The sequence below is a fragment of the Amblyraja radiata genome, chromosome 18, assembly GCF_010909765.2.
Source record: "Amblyraja radiata isolate CabotCenter1 chromosome 18, sAmbRad1.1.pri, whole genome shotgun sequence".
Taxonomy (NCBI): domain Eukaryota; kingdom Metazoa; phylum Chordata; class Chondrichthyes; order Rajiformes; family Rajidae; genus Amblyraja; species Amblyraja radiata.
Genome location: NC_045973.1, coordinates 19,222,880 through 19,238,489, shown reverse-complemented (window position 1 = coordinate 19,238,489; position 15,610 = coordinate 19,222,880). Strand labels below are relative to the sequence as shown.

The window sequence follows — 15,610 nt, the reverse complement described above, 5'->3', positions numbered from 1 at the left end:
TGTTGTCCCCAGACTTAAATGACATTAATATTTTCAAATTGTGAGAAAAAAAATCCACAGCAAAATACAATAGTCATAGAGTCTTACAGCATAGAAACGGCCCCTTAGGCCCAACTTGCCCATGCTGACCAACATACCTCATCTTCACTAGTCACATCTGCCTGCGTTTGGCCCATATCCCTCCAAACCCAACCTATCCATGTATCTGTCCAAATGCTTTTTAAACATTGTGATAGTACCTGCCTCAACTACCTCCTCTTGCAGCTTATAATAACACCCTTTGTGTAAAAAAGTTGCCCCTCAGGTTCCTTTTAAATCTCTTCCCCCCCACCCTAAAACTATGTTCTCTGGTTCTTGATTCCTCTACTCTGGGTAAAATATTTTGTGCATTTACCCTATCTAATCCTCTCATGATTGTATACACCACAATAAGAACCCCTGCGCTGCAATGAAGAAAGTCCATCATTTGCATAAATCTGAAATTAAAGCAGAAAATGCTAGAAATAGTCAGACAGCTTCTGCCGAGAAGCGGTGAAAGTTTCAGGTTCATGACCTTTTATCGCAACCAGAAGATTTCAGATGCCATTTCATTTTGAGCTATGATGGGAGGGAAGGAAAAAGCCAAAGGGGAATCTCTGATGAGTTAGATTGATTTTAAATGCCAGAAATTGTGTCAAGAAATGAATCCCATGGTTAGTAGGAGCTCCACATTGTACCCTTCTTCTAAAACCCATTTGAAATTGAAGATTAAAAGCTAGAATCGTCCAATTTGTGAGGCTTTGCTGCAAACCTTAATCAGGGTGAATTTCATTAAACAAAATTGAGAAAATGGCATTGCCAATATGTCTGTGGGCTTGATGTTGTTGCCTGAGTCAGCAACTGTGTGAATATTGCACTACAGGCTTGTATGCATCTATCATAGAACCGTGGAGCACAACATTGAACCTTCCACCCACCTCATGATGCCTATCTACACTAATCTCATTTGCCTGCATTAGGCCCATATCCTTTTGTGCTTTTCCTATATAAGCACCTGTCCAAATGCCTATTAATCATTTGTAATTCTATTAGTCTCTGCAGCTTGTTCCAGACAACTGTCATCTACTGTGGGAAAAATCTTGTCTCTCAGAAGTCCTTTTTATTATTTTGTTATTTTTGATAACATCGGATGTTATTTTGCTCTCTCAACTGTATCTGTGCCATGTAGCTCTAGACTTACTACCTTGGTGAAGAGACTCTGATTGTAGCATCTATACCCCTCAAGTTTATAAGCCGCCTACATACCTATGAGGTAAAAACAGCCTTTCCAATATCTCCATATAACTAAAGACTTCCATTTCAGGCAACACATGGTAAATCTTTACTTTAGACTTCAGTAATACAGTGCAGAAACAGGCTCTTCTGTCCACAGAGTCTGCACCAACCAGCAATCACCCCGTACACTAGTCTTATCCTACACACTAGGGGCAATTTACAATTTTTACTGAGGCCAAATAACCAACAAACCTGTACGTCTTTGGAATGTGGGAGGAAACTGGAGCACCCAGAGAAAATCCACACGGTGACAGAGAGAATGTACAAACTCCATACAGACAGCGCCCGTATTCAGGATCGAAACGCGGGTATTAGCGCTGTAAAGCACTCTGCCTATTACCACCTCCTTCCTGTAGTGTTGTGTCCAGAACTATACCCAATTCTCTAATTGCAGTCAAACCAATGTGTACAAAATCCAACATAACATCCTAACGCTTATACTCAATGCCTCAGCCTATGAAGGCGAGCATACTAAATGCCCCATTCACCATCTGATCTGCGCGCGTCACCATTTTCAAGAAGCTATGGACTCAGTGACAACCAATGCACACTGCAGCAAATAATTTATTTTAAGTGGGAGTCCAGTAGTTCCTTGGAATATTTCTCATTTAAGATGCATGATTCATCAATACTGATTGGTTGCAGTTGGCCAAAGGATGATTGTAGATTGAAGTTAGACACCACTTTTCCACAATTACAACATGGGGACCATAGAGCATATATTTTAGTTTCTAATGTGGTCAAGTAGTATTGATTGAATTAAGTCAATCCAATAATAGTTATTCTTCCCCAAAGTTAATAGTTGAAAACCTTGTGTCTTTAAGTTAAATTCTGTGGAATAAATGTATTTCACAGCTCTTCAGTCCTCAGGATTGTTGAACAAAGGCACTGAACAATGAGATGTATTGTGCCAAAAATCAGTTACATTGCTTCTATTATTTTTCAAGTGCCATTGAAATGTTTCTGCATGACAGGGCGTTGTGTGTCTTCAAGAGGTTACAGATTACTCTGCCCTTAGAAAGTTTGTTAATCCTTTTGCTTTGAATGAAAATGACAGGAGCAGTTAGAGGTGTGTGTTCCTGTACACACGGTTTTTAAATGGGCCGCCATTGCATTATTCTGCATTTATAAAATGAGTATCTTACATGAGACAATAATTATTTGCATTGTCTAAATACAAAGGACCCCAAGAACTTGAATGTTGTTGCAACTTGTCATCTTGTACATGTAGTCTGTGTATTTTATCCAAATAGATTGTGGAGGGAGGATTGATACAAAAGGGTGTATGATTTATCTTCTATCAGGCATGCTCTTACTATTTCATAAAGATTTAACAAGACTACACCAAATAATGAAAGGCCTGGAGAGAGTGGATGTGGAGAGGATGTTTCCACTAGTGGGAGAGTTTAGAACCGGAGGCCATAATCTCAGAATAAAAGGACATACCTTTAGGAAAAAAATGAGGAGGAATTTCTTTAGTCAGAGGGTGGAGAATCTGTGGAATTCATTGCCACAGAAGGCTGTGGAGGCCAATTCAATGGATATTTTTAAGGCAGAGATTGATAGATTCTTGATTAGTATGAGTGTCAGGCGTTATGGGGAGATGGCAGGAAAATGGCGTTGAGACGGAAGGATAGATCAGCCATGATTGAATGGCGGAGTAGACTTGATGGGCCGAATGGCCTAATTCTTCTCCAATCACTTAAGAGCTTATCAACTTTGGTTACGGTTTGCAACTTTGTCACAAGATTCTTGACTCAAAGATGCAGCAGGGTGAAACTTGGGTGGTGGTGATGAATGGGGAATATCCCAGTGTGGCCAAAAGTTGGATCCACCTAGTTTTCACACACAACATGTGGCTGTCACCTGACATGTGCTACACCTCCAAGATGTTCACTGGAATTGTGCTTGCACACTGAGTGAAGTAGTCAGCGTCGGAGCTACTCTGCAACACTCTTATAGAGCATAGGTGGAGTTACTTTCCATTGGCGGTTACACAAAATTTGATCCACAGGGTGTTTCAATGTCACCTAAAGTTATGTACACAGCAAAAGCACAAAATACTTTCATATTTGCTTCCTCTGTGCCATGGAGGGTGTTGACATTGCTGAAACCAGTTTCCAGCGCTCTGCAAAGACTGCCAGCAATCTGGTTACTCCAGTTATAAAACATGATGGGAGGTCATTTTGTTCTCTGTTCCAACGTACCCCAAGCAGGGTATTTCTCTTGTTGAAAAACGCTGCTCTCATTGAGTGTCACACTTTGGCTAGGGTCATAGTGCAGTGGTTACATAACCATATTTGGCTAGGGTCATAGTGCAGTGGTTACATAACCATATTTGGCTAGGGTCATAGTGCAGTGGTTACATAACCATATTTGTAGCCCAAAGGCTCGTACTAACAATCCAGGCGGGCAAGTTCAAATCCTACTATGGCAGCTTTTGAATGTAAATTCAGCTAATAAATTGGAATTTAAAAAATGACTAGTCATAGGAGAAATTGCCTGCTTGTCCCAGAAACACAGCTAGTTCACAAGTCAGAAGTTTGCATGATTCAAGTCTCGCTATAGAACTTCTTGAGTCTTTACTGCCCTCAGAATTGGTCGTGAAACCCTAACCACTGCACTGAAACTGTAAAAGGGTAAACCTGCCCTTCTGACTGAAGATCGACACAAAATACTGGAGTAATTCAGTGGGACAGAAGGAATAGAAGGAATGGGTGACATTTTGGGTTGAGACCATTACTCGGACTGAAGAAGGGTCCTGACCCGAAACGTCACCTATCCATGTACTCCAGGTATGCTGCTTGACTTGCTTGACCAGCATTTTTTGTCTTTCCACGGTAAACCAGCATCTACAGTTCCTTGTTTCTGCATGGCAAGGATTTCCTGGCACAAGCCCCCCCTAAGGCACACAAGGTCACCCTGGTTTAAAAACAGGAAGCTGCAAGAAACTTAGGCCCAGCACAGGTTGGGTGAGGAAGTGACAATTTGCAATGTTCATTTTGCTTTAAGATAAGCAAGGCGAGGCAAGCCACTAACAATGAGCAAGTTCGTCATGTTCAGTATTTTATATTATTTGTTAATAGGTGTTTAACCAGGTGAATTAGACAAATCCAGTCATTGTTCGTTGTGTTTGCTTGCTTTCTTTAAAAGTAAACAGCTTTAGAATTTATATCTAGTCTAGCCTTGCTGATTATTCCCTTGGTCGCCTTACGAACAGGACAGAAAAAACATTGGGGTAGGATTTTGTTACAGCATGCACTGAAGGCAATCAGCCAATTTAATTCAATGGAACCAGATTTTGGAAATGGGTAATAACGCACATGTGCTACCTTGTTACGTGTTTAGCTCATGCAATAGCTGAGTAATTTCCATCTTATTGTATTCTGTCAAAGGTGTAAAGATGTTGCAATACTCAAGTTACTTGGTGAACTCAGTAGGTACGCAGCAGTGTGAGTCAGTCTTCCCAAGTAAGAGCCCATTTTTCGCCACTCTAAGTAAACTAAGTTTAATTTTGATCTCTCGCTCGAAAAGTACATCATGAAATTAAATGTTCTAATGCGTACAATTAAAGTTGATTATCACCAAAGAGGACCTGCCAGACCCCAGACTAGGAGGCCTGGAGAGCTCACATGTGGGATGTTGTGCAGTCTGATCTTGATATCCAGGGAAGGATATACTTGGATGGGAGCACAACAAAGTTCGTCACATTGACTTCTGAAATGGCAGGTTTATTGTGTGATGGAGTGATTAGTACGGGCATCAGGGATTATGGGGAGAAGGCAGGAGAATGGGGTTAGGAGGGAGAGATAGATCAGCCATGATTGAATGGCGGAGTAGACTTGATGGGCTGAATGGCCTAATTCTGCTCCTATCACATGAACTTTATTCACAGTAAAAACAGGAGAAATACTAATTGGGGACGTTGTCTATCTCCTTGCGGCTCCACATAGAGACGCCTACTTTGGTTTCTAAGGGCCCTATTCTATCTCTAGTTACCCTTTTTTCCCTTAATGTGCCTATAAAATCTCTTTGAATTTTTCTTAATATTATCTGCCAGAGCTATCTCCTGCCCCCTTATTGCCCTTCTGATTTCCTTCTTAGGCATGCTCCGCAGTTCCCGAAAATTGTCCAGGGATAAACTTTATTCCAGCTGCCTATACTTGTCCCATGCCTCCTTTTTCCTGACCAGAGTCTCAATTTCTCTCATCATCCAAGCTTCCTCACTCCCATCTCCTCTGGTGTATCTTGTGATAATTTCATCTTGAATTGCATTACACCATTATCTACCCATCCTGCATTTACCATATCCTTGCACAGTTTCAAGAAATAAATCCATGGCAGATCTCTTATCTCAGCAATATCTTATTTCCACTAACCCCATTCCCTCAAGTTCCCTTCAACTCTGCTTCCGTAGTTTAAACGGTTAATCCATGAGCAGAAGAACAAAAAACGCCACACATACCTTGTTTTGTTTTGGCAAAGAAAGTGATACTGGAGGAGGTTTGGCTGATGTCACCAGTCACGATCTAACTTGCTAACTTTTCCAGGTAGTGTTTTGGAAAATGTGAGGCACTTGCACATCACCAGTCATCGAGGGAGTGTCGTTGCACTTCCTCTTTAGCAGTTACATTTCTAATTTTACTCTTCCTTCCATGACATTTTACAAAAAGACGAGCAGGAATACTTGGAATCAGAAATCTAATTTGATTGTAAGTCCAATCCTCTTCAACTATGCTGCCAGCAAACCTAGCATCTGTTGCCCATGTGTACATACCCCAGAAGCTGATTGTAATCTGCCTTCTATAGCTACAACCCATGAATGAATAGGATCCCATGTTACTGTTAAGCAGGGGGTTCCAGGACTTTGTGCTATTAATGATGGATAAGAAATAGGCTTTCAATTTAGTCGGTCTATGGGTTGGAGAGAAACTTGCACGTAATGGGATTCCCTTTTGGGTTTGAGATTATGAAATAAAGACAAATGCTGGAAACACTCAATGGGTCGCACAACAGCTGTAGAAAGAGAAACAGTTAACGTTTCATGCCAAAGAGCCTTCATCAGAATTGAATAATTTTTCATTACTTGAACCATATGGCATGACAGAACATGCTGTTCAAGTAATGAAACCATATTCAATGGGACATGCTCAATGGGACCATTGAGTGGGCAGATGGTCCTCTCAATGGTCCATTCATTAAGTCTCCATACCAAAATTCATTACAACCTCCGATATCTCCTTCTGTTTCAGGAACGGAACCTGGACTGGTTTCCACGTATGCGGGCCATGTCACTTGTTAGCAGTGACGCAGAGGGGGAGCAAAACGAGCTGAGGAGCCTACAGGAGAAGCTGGAGTCTACGATGAAGCTGGTTACTAACTTATCTGGCCAACTGTCAGAGCTCAAGGAGCAGGTAAACAGTGGTGTCTCATGTTTCTCTGTGTCAACTATCGACAAGAATTGTTGATACAAATAACTAAGAGGGCGGCACAGTGGCGCAGCGGTAGAGTTGCTGCCTTACAGCTCCAGAGACCCGGGTTTGATCCTGTACCGGTACTGTTTTGGGTCTATAATCTGGGGTTACTGACCTTCTGGCTTTTGATCAGTTAGTCTTATCATTTTAAAAATCTCAATTAAATCTCCTCTTAACTTTCTCTGCTCTAAGTTCCCAGGTGCCTGCATAACACACAATGGTGGCACAGCTGGTAGAGCTGCTGCCTCACACACTAATCTGAGATGGAATTCTTGAGTGAATCACGGGAGCAAACATCTGACCCAATGTGTTCATGTGTATGAACCCAATCTCACCTTCCAGCAGTAGTTTCATACGCTTGTAATTCATGGATTATCATAAACACATCCAAATTGATTTTTCAATATAGAATTATAACTATAGCTGTTCGAAAGGAGGACCCTTTGGGAGATGTATCAAGGACCTGAAGAGATTTCTTAGAATGGAACAGTAATCAAGGGCCACAGGATAGACACAAAAAGCTGGAGTAACTCAGCAGGACAGGCAGCATCCCTGGAGAGAAAGAATGGGTGACGTTTCGGGTCGAGACCCTTCATGTGCCAATTAAGACTGAATATTAGTTTCTAAACAAGATTCTCAATGGTCCTGCAGCAAAGTGTTTGAAGGGGCTTTTGTGCTCTGGTCAAATTCATCTAAGGCATTTCACCTGAAGAGTACAATTTGCAATCACCTGATCATGACTTGCACTGTTGCAGAAGTATTTAGTGCATGTGAAATTCCTCTAGGATAAAGTTCAGCTTTGACGCTTGAGTGCAGACTATTATGTGCATCATTTGACCCACAAAGGCTAATAAGTGTTGATTAACTTTCTCATTTGGTGAGGCATGGACATATTGAAAGATTAAACTGATAAGTGTAATGCAAGGAATCAATGTCACCTACTACAGAAGCTCCTTTACCTTTTCTTTTGTAACTACGATTGACAAATTGCCTTTTATCTAAAAGTGCATCCAAGTTAAGACAAGAGAGTTTATTGTCATGTGTCCCTGATAGGACAATGAAATTCTTGCTTTGCTTCAGCACAACAGAACATAGTAGGCCGATAACACTTTTGACTTGATTATAGAGATAGCACAGGAATCCAGTTTTGAACATGTGGAAAACGTGACAATAAGATGAGAAATGTGCACTTGCTCTGGTTACCTGCTTGGGATAGTCAAATGTACCTCATTTATGTTAATGTTGCTAGTCACTTTGTGTTAATGGGATGAGCATCTTTGATATATATAGATATAAAAATCAACAAAGACATTGAGGAGAGCTCCTCCAGCAATTTTGTTCAACACTGGATCTTTCACATCCTCTCATGCAGGTGGTTGAGGTCTGGGTATTTCCAATCTGAAAAGTAATGCCTCTAATAATACAGCACTGTCCTAACGTCTTAGCCTTGTGGTATGTTGAATTAATGACTTTCGGAAACAGGTGAGTATGTTAACTGTGAGCAAAACTGATATCCAGCTAAAGAGGGCTTAATGTGTTTCCCCATCAAATACACGCCAAAGACAACAGAAACTTTGCTGACAGAAAATACAATCAATTAAAAATATACAACCCTAAGGCTGGCAATCCAAAATAAAAACAGACAATGCTGGAATCACTCAGCAGGTCAGGCAAAAGTTCTGATGAAGATATCCCAGACTTGAAACATTAACTCTTTCTCTTTCCACACATGCCACCTAACCTGCAGAGTGTTCCTAGCATTATCTGTTTCTATTTCAGTTTTCCAGCATCAACTTTTTCTTGATTTTTTTTTAAACACTGAGGTTCGCTTTGTTATCAGTGCTAATTATTCACTCTAACTGCACCAGTGTTTCTAATTTGGTGAGTTCACTTTCATTTAAGTGATTTCTATTGCAGTAACTTTCTGTTCAGTTTCCAGAGTTTTTCTAAATACGCAAATCCATTTGAGAGGAAAAGGGAAGTATCTTCAAATTGGCAGTCTTCACGGTGCTGGCAATGGTTTTGTGCATGTTCTCACCTGCCACATAATCTAGACAGGATCAAGATGTTGTACCTCATGTGATACGTTAACTGCGACAGGACCTACAGATCGGTTCCCTATATCTACCACCCAGACATACTTCCCTAAAAGTAATTTTACTCTCAATGCACTGTCTACTGTTAACTCTTTGGATTCCTCCTTCTGCCTTTTAAACCAAGCACTAAAAATGCAACATCGCTTTCTTACAAAGAAGAGGAAATGATTTAGAAAATTCTAAGCACTTACTTGGAAAAGAAAATGTTTGTTGAGAGTTTGTTATGATAGAGAAACTCCCTAAATGATTTACTATTACAAAAGATATCTCCAGCGATCCACGCAATGCCGTCCCTCCCCAGACTCAATATTGATAAAAAATAATTGTTGTGGATTTTGTAGGTTAGGCACTTTATCGTTGCTGAGTACATTGGGAAAGTTATTGTCCTTTCCTGTTCAATTTGTGGTATCAATTGCTCTGTTATTTAAAAAAAATATTTAATCGTTTTATTCAATTTGTTACTATCCAATGGGTCAGAGGCAATATTGAAGAAAGTGATATAGATGGATGTTGACACAAGAAATTACTGATGCTGGTTTGCAAAAAAAGACACAAAGTGCTGGAGTAACTCAGCTGGTCAGACATCATCTCTGCAGGACATAGATAGGTGACGTTTCAGGTCGGGACCCTTCTTCAGCCTGATTGTAGAAGGGGGAAGAAAGCAGGAAGAGAGATGGGGGCAGGACAAAACCTGGCAAGTGATAGGTGGATACAGGTGAGGTGGGTTTGATTCGCAGATGAAACTGAGATTAGGGCTCTGAGATTAGGAGAGAAACGTGACACCAGAGGAAGAGATACAGGTGGAAAGGGGTAGGGGAAGGGGGCAGGATAGTAGGGAAAATGGCTGCGTATTCTGGTGGAGCACAGGGAAAAGTAGGGAAAAAGAATGGGGGGGGGGTCCATTGGAAAGGTGGTTTGTTAGCTAAAATTGTTCATAATAGTGGGTTGTAAGCTACCCAAGCGGATTAGTGGATTGATGGACGTCTGAGGCTCTGCAAGGGAATTTGACAATTGCGAACCAAACTGGATATTAAAAACCTTGATAACCTATGGTTGGAGAGCTGTGTCGAAGGTCATGTAAGATGAGGAGGGAAAGACCTACCTGTGAATTCAGAATTCAGAACTTGTAGACAAGAGTCCACATTCATAGAACATCCTTCTGGATCTGGGGGAGGCCCAAACCAAAGGGACAGCCTTTCCTACATTAGATTATCAGGAAGGACTTTGAAGCAAGAATAAGGGGGAGCTTTTCATGAATTTATCAGTAAAGTGAAGGTTAAAGAGGTGAAACAGGATGAATAGAACTGTTTAAATAGAATCACAGCCCAGTGGTATGAATATTAATTTCTCTATCCCTCCCCCACCCAAGTCGCACTAGCTTCTTGTTTTCACCCAACAAACAGCTAACAATGGCCTGTTTCCTTTACCATCGTTTCTTTTTTGCATATCTTTCATTCATTGTTCTTTACCTCTCTACATCATTGCCTATAACTCGTTTCCCTTATCCCTAACCAGTCTGAGGAAGGGTCTTGACCTGAAACATCACCCTTTCCTTCTCTCTAGAGATGCTGCCTGTCCCGCCGAGTTACTCCAGCTTTTTGTGTCTATCTTCAGTTTAATCCAGCATCTGCAGCTCCTTCCTGCACAATATAAGTATCGTATTCGCTGAAGAATGAATGTGCTCTGCAATGATGGGAGGGGGTGGGAAGGATGTACAGGAGAAGAATAGCTGTAGAAGGTTGATATTGTGCATAGGGGTGGTAGCCTGGGCTATAGCCAGACACATAGGCCGAAATTACTAGGGAGGCCTGTACTGAAAAGTGTGATGAATGTATTGGCTTCAAGAAGATGGCTAAACAGCCAAATGCACTGTCGAAACTGGCTGTTCCTATATGCTGAAAGAAAAGTAGATGAAGTATACTTAAGCCTTTTTTTTTAAAGATTTTTTTCCAAGGACATCGCAGTAATCTACAGGCTGCAATGAATATTTTAAGGCAGAGATTTACATTCTTGATTAGTAAAGATGTCAGGGGGTGTGGGGAGAAGGCACAGAGAGTTGTGAGTCTGTGGAATTCTCTGCCTCAGAGGGTGGTGGAGGCTGGTTCTCTGGATACTTTCAGGAGAGAGCTTGATAGGGCTCTTAGAGTTAGCAGAGTCAGGGGATATGTGAAGAAGGCAGGAACGGGGTACTGATTATGGATGATCAGCCATGATCACATTGAATGGTGGTGTTAGCTCGAAGGGCCGAATAGCCTTCTTCTTCTTTCGTGTGGCGTGCACAGCCTAAAGTTGTAGGACAACTTGTTCTGTTTGATCTTCCGTTTGTGCACGTCGAGTTGATTGCATTAGTCGAAACAAGGCAGATCACGTGAAGGTTGCAATCTTCCACCCCGCCGAATAGCCTACTCCTGCACCTATTGTCTATTGTCTATTATCTAGAATAGGGTTGAAGGGAAAGCTAGATCAGGCATGATTGAATGGGCCGAATGGCCTAATTCTGATCCAAGACTTATGTACGTTAAAAGATCAAGGGCCTAATCGTTGACTTCATAAAGATAGGGAAAGGGAGACCATGTGCCAGTTTTCATTGGTGGGTCAACTATGAAGTGAGTGAATAGTTCAAATTCTAGTTCGTTAACATGGCTAGTGACCTGTAAACCTCGAGTTTTCTTGAAGATCAAAGACAAATAGATTAATTCTTCTGGCAATCATCTTAATTCGGCTTTCATCAGATGAAACAAAGTACAGACTGGGCTGTGACTGATAGTTTTCAAAGGGTAGATGATATCTGAAATGTCCATTCCATATGAAATGCAGGTTCATTGACAAACCATTTTTTAATGTCAGAGATGAGGTCAATAGACCCTAATTTTTTTTTTAACTAATTAAATTCACCAAGTGCTCTATCCAGAATTGCCAAGTGATTTCAGGTGACTAAATTGGAATAAAAATATACTTTGAGATCAAAAGGTGAAATGCCATTAGCAACCTCAGATTTTAACCGAGACCTCAGATGTTGCAGAACCGCCAGCATGATTTTTTTTTTCCTTTCCTCTTTTCCTCTTCAAAAAAATAAAACCACTATTGACATGGACTAAAGGTGCCACAATGTCATGGAGCAGGTGCACAGGACTTTGGTTTCCTCCTACGATGGAATAAGAGTTCCTGCTACATTTCGCACGATGCGGGTTTACTGGAACTGTGGACCAGACTGCATTCACTTTCCAGTGACAGTGAAGAAAGAGAGAAATCTTTTCTCCGTGCCTTAAAATGTTTGAGAAAACTAACAAGTTCTATTCATTTCATTTGTTTTGCATTTAGTCACCGTTTCCGATGATCTGACCGTAGCAATCTTGGAAACCTTGTCTTTTTTTAACCCGCTTCCTCCAAAGATGGTAATGTACACCTGTATGACGCAACAGCAAGGGAAGTGAGAGAGCTTAACCTGGAACCGTATATCTAATCTGACACACAAACTCATATTCAGCAAGTGACTTTAAACTTTCCATGGCTGAAGCAAACCTCATTGTTTGATGGATACTGATTGCTATTGATCAATATCGGTATGCAATTTACTTTATAGCAGAATAAGATATATAAAACCCACAAACGATGTGAAGGATGTATTTCAGAAGTTGGAAGAGGACCCCTTTTGCAAAAAAAATGCTATCAAATTCTTGCGGTGGGTAGGAAAACTCTATTCATCTTAATAAATAAGATCAAAGACAACTGATAGCAAAATCAAAAGTCAAAAAATGAGGAGGAATAGAAGTGTTTAAATAGCTTTTGTAATCAGTAGAATGACTTGCAAAATGGAGAGCCCATTTTGTTTGGTTAGGTTTTCAGCAGACTGCAATCTGGTCTGTTAGACGTTGAAGGAATTTGTAGTTGCTATGCTCATTGAGACAACAGATCAACTGTGATTTGATGCAGGAGTAAGATTGGGCAGGAGATCCTCGGTTTCATGTTACACGTTCAAGGCTCGAATTTACTGTAAATGCCATTTATTTTCAGTTTTTGTAGGTTAAGGAATGAGTCATCCACCGTTAAGTTTGTTTCTGAATCACCGTTACATACAAGATACATTTTATTTATGAATGTACATTTTGCCACAGATTTTACAGTTTGAGCTGCCATCAGCTTAGAAAGAATAGCTTTGAGGGTGGGAAATCACAAAATAGCAACAAAGTCCATCTCAACAGGAAGGAGAATTAAGCCATTTTGGCCCTCTAATTGAAATACAATTCAATAAAATCACAGTTAATCCCACTCTCCAGTAGTAACTCCATATTCCTTTATTTCTACAATAGGCAATACCTGTCTTTCTGTTTTGAACATTGACAGTGATTGTACCTCCATAGTCCACTTTGACAGAGAATAACAGTATTCACTATCCCTTGGATGACATCATTTGTCCACGCATCCATCCTGAATGTCTGGCTGAGAGTTTCTGAGAGTGCTCCCCCAGTTCTAGATTATCTTGCCAGGAAAACATCCTCTCCGCATCTACCCTGCCAAACTCCAAGAATTTTACATGTTTCATTCAGTGAGATCACATCGAATTTTTCTAAACTCATTTTGCTTAATCTCTCCTGACATTACATATCCAACATCCCAATAATCAATCAGGTAAACATCTGTGGCACTCCATGTCACAAGTATATCCTTAAGCATGGAGGTTCTGACCTGTGCACAATCTTCCAGACACAGACACATCAGGGACCAATATAATTAGAGCAAGCTATCTCTACTTTAATATACAAACCCTCTTGCAGTAAAGGTTAGTGTACACTCTGATAGGACACACAAGTATGAAGACCAAAAGTTTTCAATCTCTGACCATTTGAAGACATTATAACTTTTTCCACATTATCACCACAAAGCTTCTCTGTATTCTCCTCACATTCCACGGTGCCACTGAGTCCTATATTATCAACCAAATTTGTTTGCCAGAATATATTATGTTTGACTCTTGGTGACTTACTATGGTGTGAAACTGTTGTCCTAAGTGGCCATATTCAAACCATGATTTGGATTATGCCTGTCCTGCCAAATTTTGCGTGAAAGGGGTGAAAAGTGGAGATAGTCAGAATGAAACAGAGAAAGGTTTCCATCCTCATCCCTCATTGTGGTATCTGTACAACATAACTTTCACCTGTTCATTTTCTTGAAAAAGTAGAGAAAGAATGAGGGTGGGAAAATAATTTGAAGATGAAAAAAAAATACTTTGAAGTAGTAGGCTATCACATAATTTAATCTTAAATGAAAAGCCAATTATTTAATAGGACTGCAGTGTTGCTTCCATGAAACATGCCTTGAAGTAAAAGGAACAACTCACCTGAAGTGAAAATCAACTGCTAGAAATACTCAGCGGACCACGTTTCACCTGTGCAGAGGGAAACAGTTTAATGTTTCAGGTTGATTTATATCATTAGCCTGAAATGTTAACTCTGTTTCTATCTTAATGCTGTCTGCTCTGCTGAGTATTTCCAGCACTTGGTTTTCACTTCAGATATTTAACATCTGCAATATCCTGATTTTCAGCATCTGACTAGAATTTCTTTCAGCAGATAAAGGTGGATGATACTCTCCACTTGTTTGAATGAATTTGTATTAGACTTGGTGTGTCTGGTTTGATCCCCAGCTCAAATGTCATGGATTTGAGTTTTAATTTATGATTTTTTTCAGCACGTTTTAAAAGTTTTCTCCCTTTTAAAATCCTCTGCTCCCCAGCATACCAGTAAGGAAATTGGAAAGGCTTAAAATGCTGATAGTCTAGATGTGGTCAAAGATGCACATGGGCAAGAGAGGGTTCAGATCAGATTCACCAGGATATTGCTTGAGATAGAACATTTCAGCTATGAGGAGAGGCACAATAGGGCTGAGTTTGTTTTACTTGGAGTGGGGAACTGACAGAGGTTTTCCAAATTATGAAAGGCATAAATGGGTGGATTTTGAGAAGCCTCTCGCTGTGTCAGAGACGTTCTAACACCAGCAGCATAGGTTTCAGTTGAGGTGGAAGAGGGTTAGAGGGGATGTGAGGAAATTGTTTCTTACCCAGAAGGTGTGTGCACTCTGGAACACACTTCCAGAGAAGGTGGTGACTCTCACAATATTTAAGAAGTTCCTGGATGACGACTTGAATTGCTGAAGTATAGAAGGTTGCAGACATAGTAAACGGGATTAGGACAGATGGACACGATGCAGGACATGGATTGTTTCCATGTTGTGTGAGTCTATGACTATGCCTCACACTACCTGAAGTGCAAAAAATGATTGTTGTTGCTTAAGGATCTCGAAGCAGATGCTCATCCAGCTGTTTCCACTTGTGCATGTTCAGGAGTTAGGCTAATTGGATGAATTTCTCTATAGCTCCAATCATTCTCAGCTCCTTCAATTATGTAGCCCATTCCATCAATACTGAAGAGCTGTATAATAGGATTCCCTGTTGGGAAAGAAAAACCAGTTTCACTATATGCAGGTTGGATAGATGATGGCATGACTTGTTCCACAGCAAAATGATACCAAGTGATAGTAGCATTTCAGTCATCTGTTGGAATGACTGATAGACCAGGGAGTTATCATCAGAAGCCCTTCATCTTGAACAAAAGCCTTATTCAATGATTATTAAATACCTCATAGTTTGCTTGGGTAGCTTACAACCCAGCGGTATGAACTTTGAACTCTCTAATTGTAGGTACCTTCTAAATAAACCTCTGTCCTCCA

General features: G+C 40.6%; 1 protein-coding gene across 5 annotated transcripts in view; it reads left to right on the top strand.

The window, feature by feature from the left end:
* itpr1 (inositol 1,4,5-trisphosphate receptor type 1) overlaps positions 1-15,610 on the top strand; it is a 375,823-nt gene that overhangs the window by 354,406 nt on the left and 5,807 nt on the right. For all 5 annotated transcript variants that reach the window (XM_033036757.1, XM_033036758.1, XM_033036760.1 and 2 more), the window contains one exon: positions 6,567-6,728. In XM_033036757.1, coding sequence (XP_032892648.1) covers positions 6,567-6,728 — 162 coding nt within the window. The remainder of the gene's footprint in view (positions 1-6,566; positions 6,729-15,610) is intronic.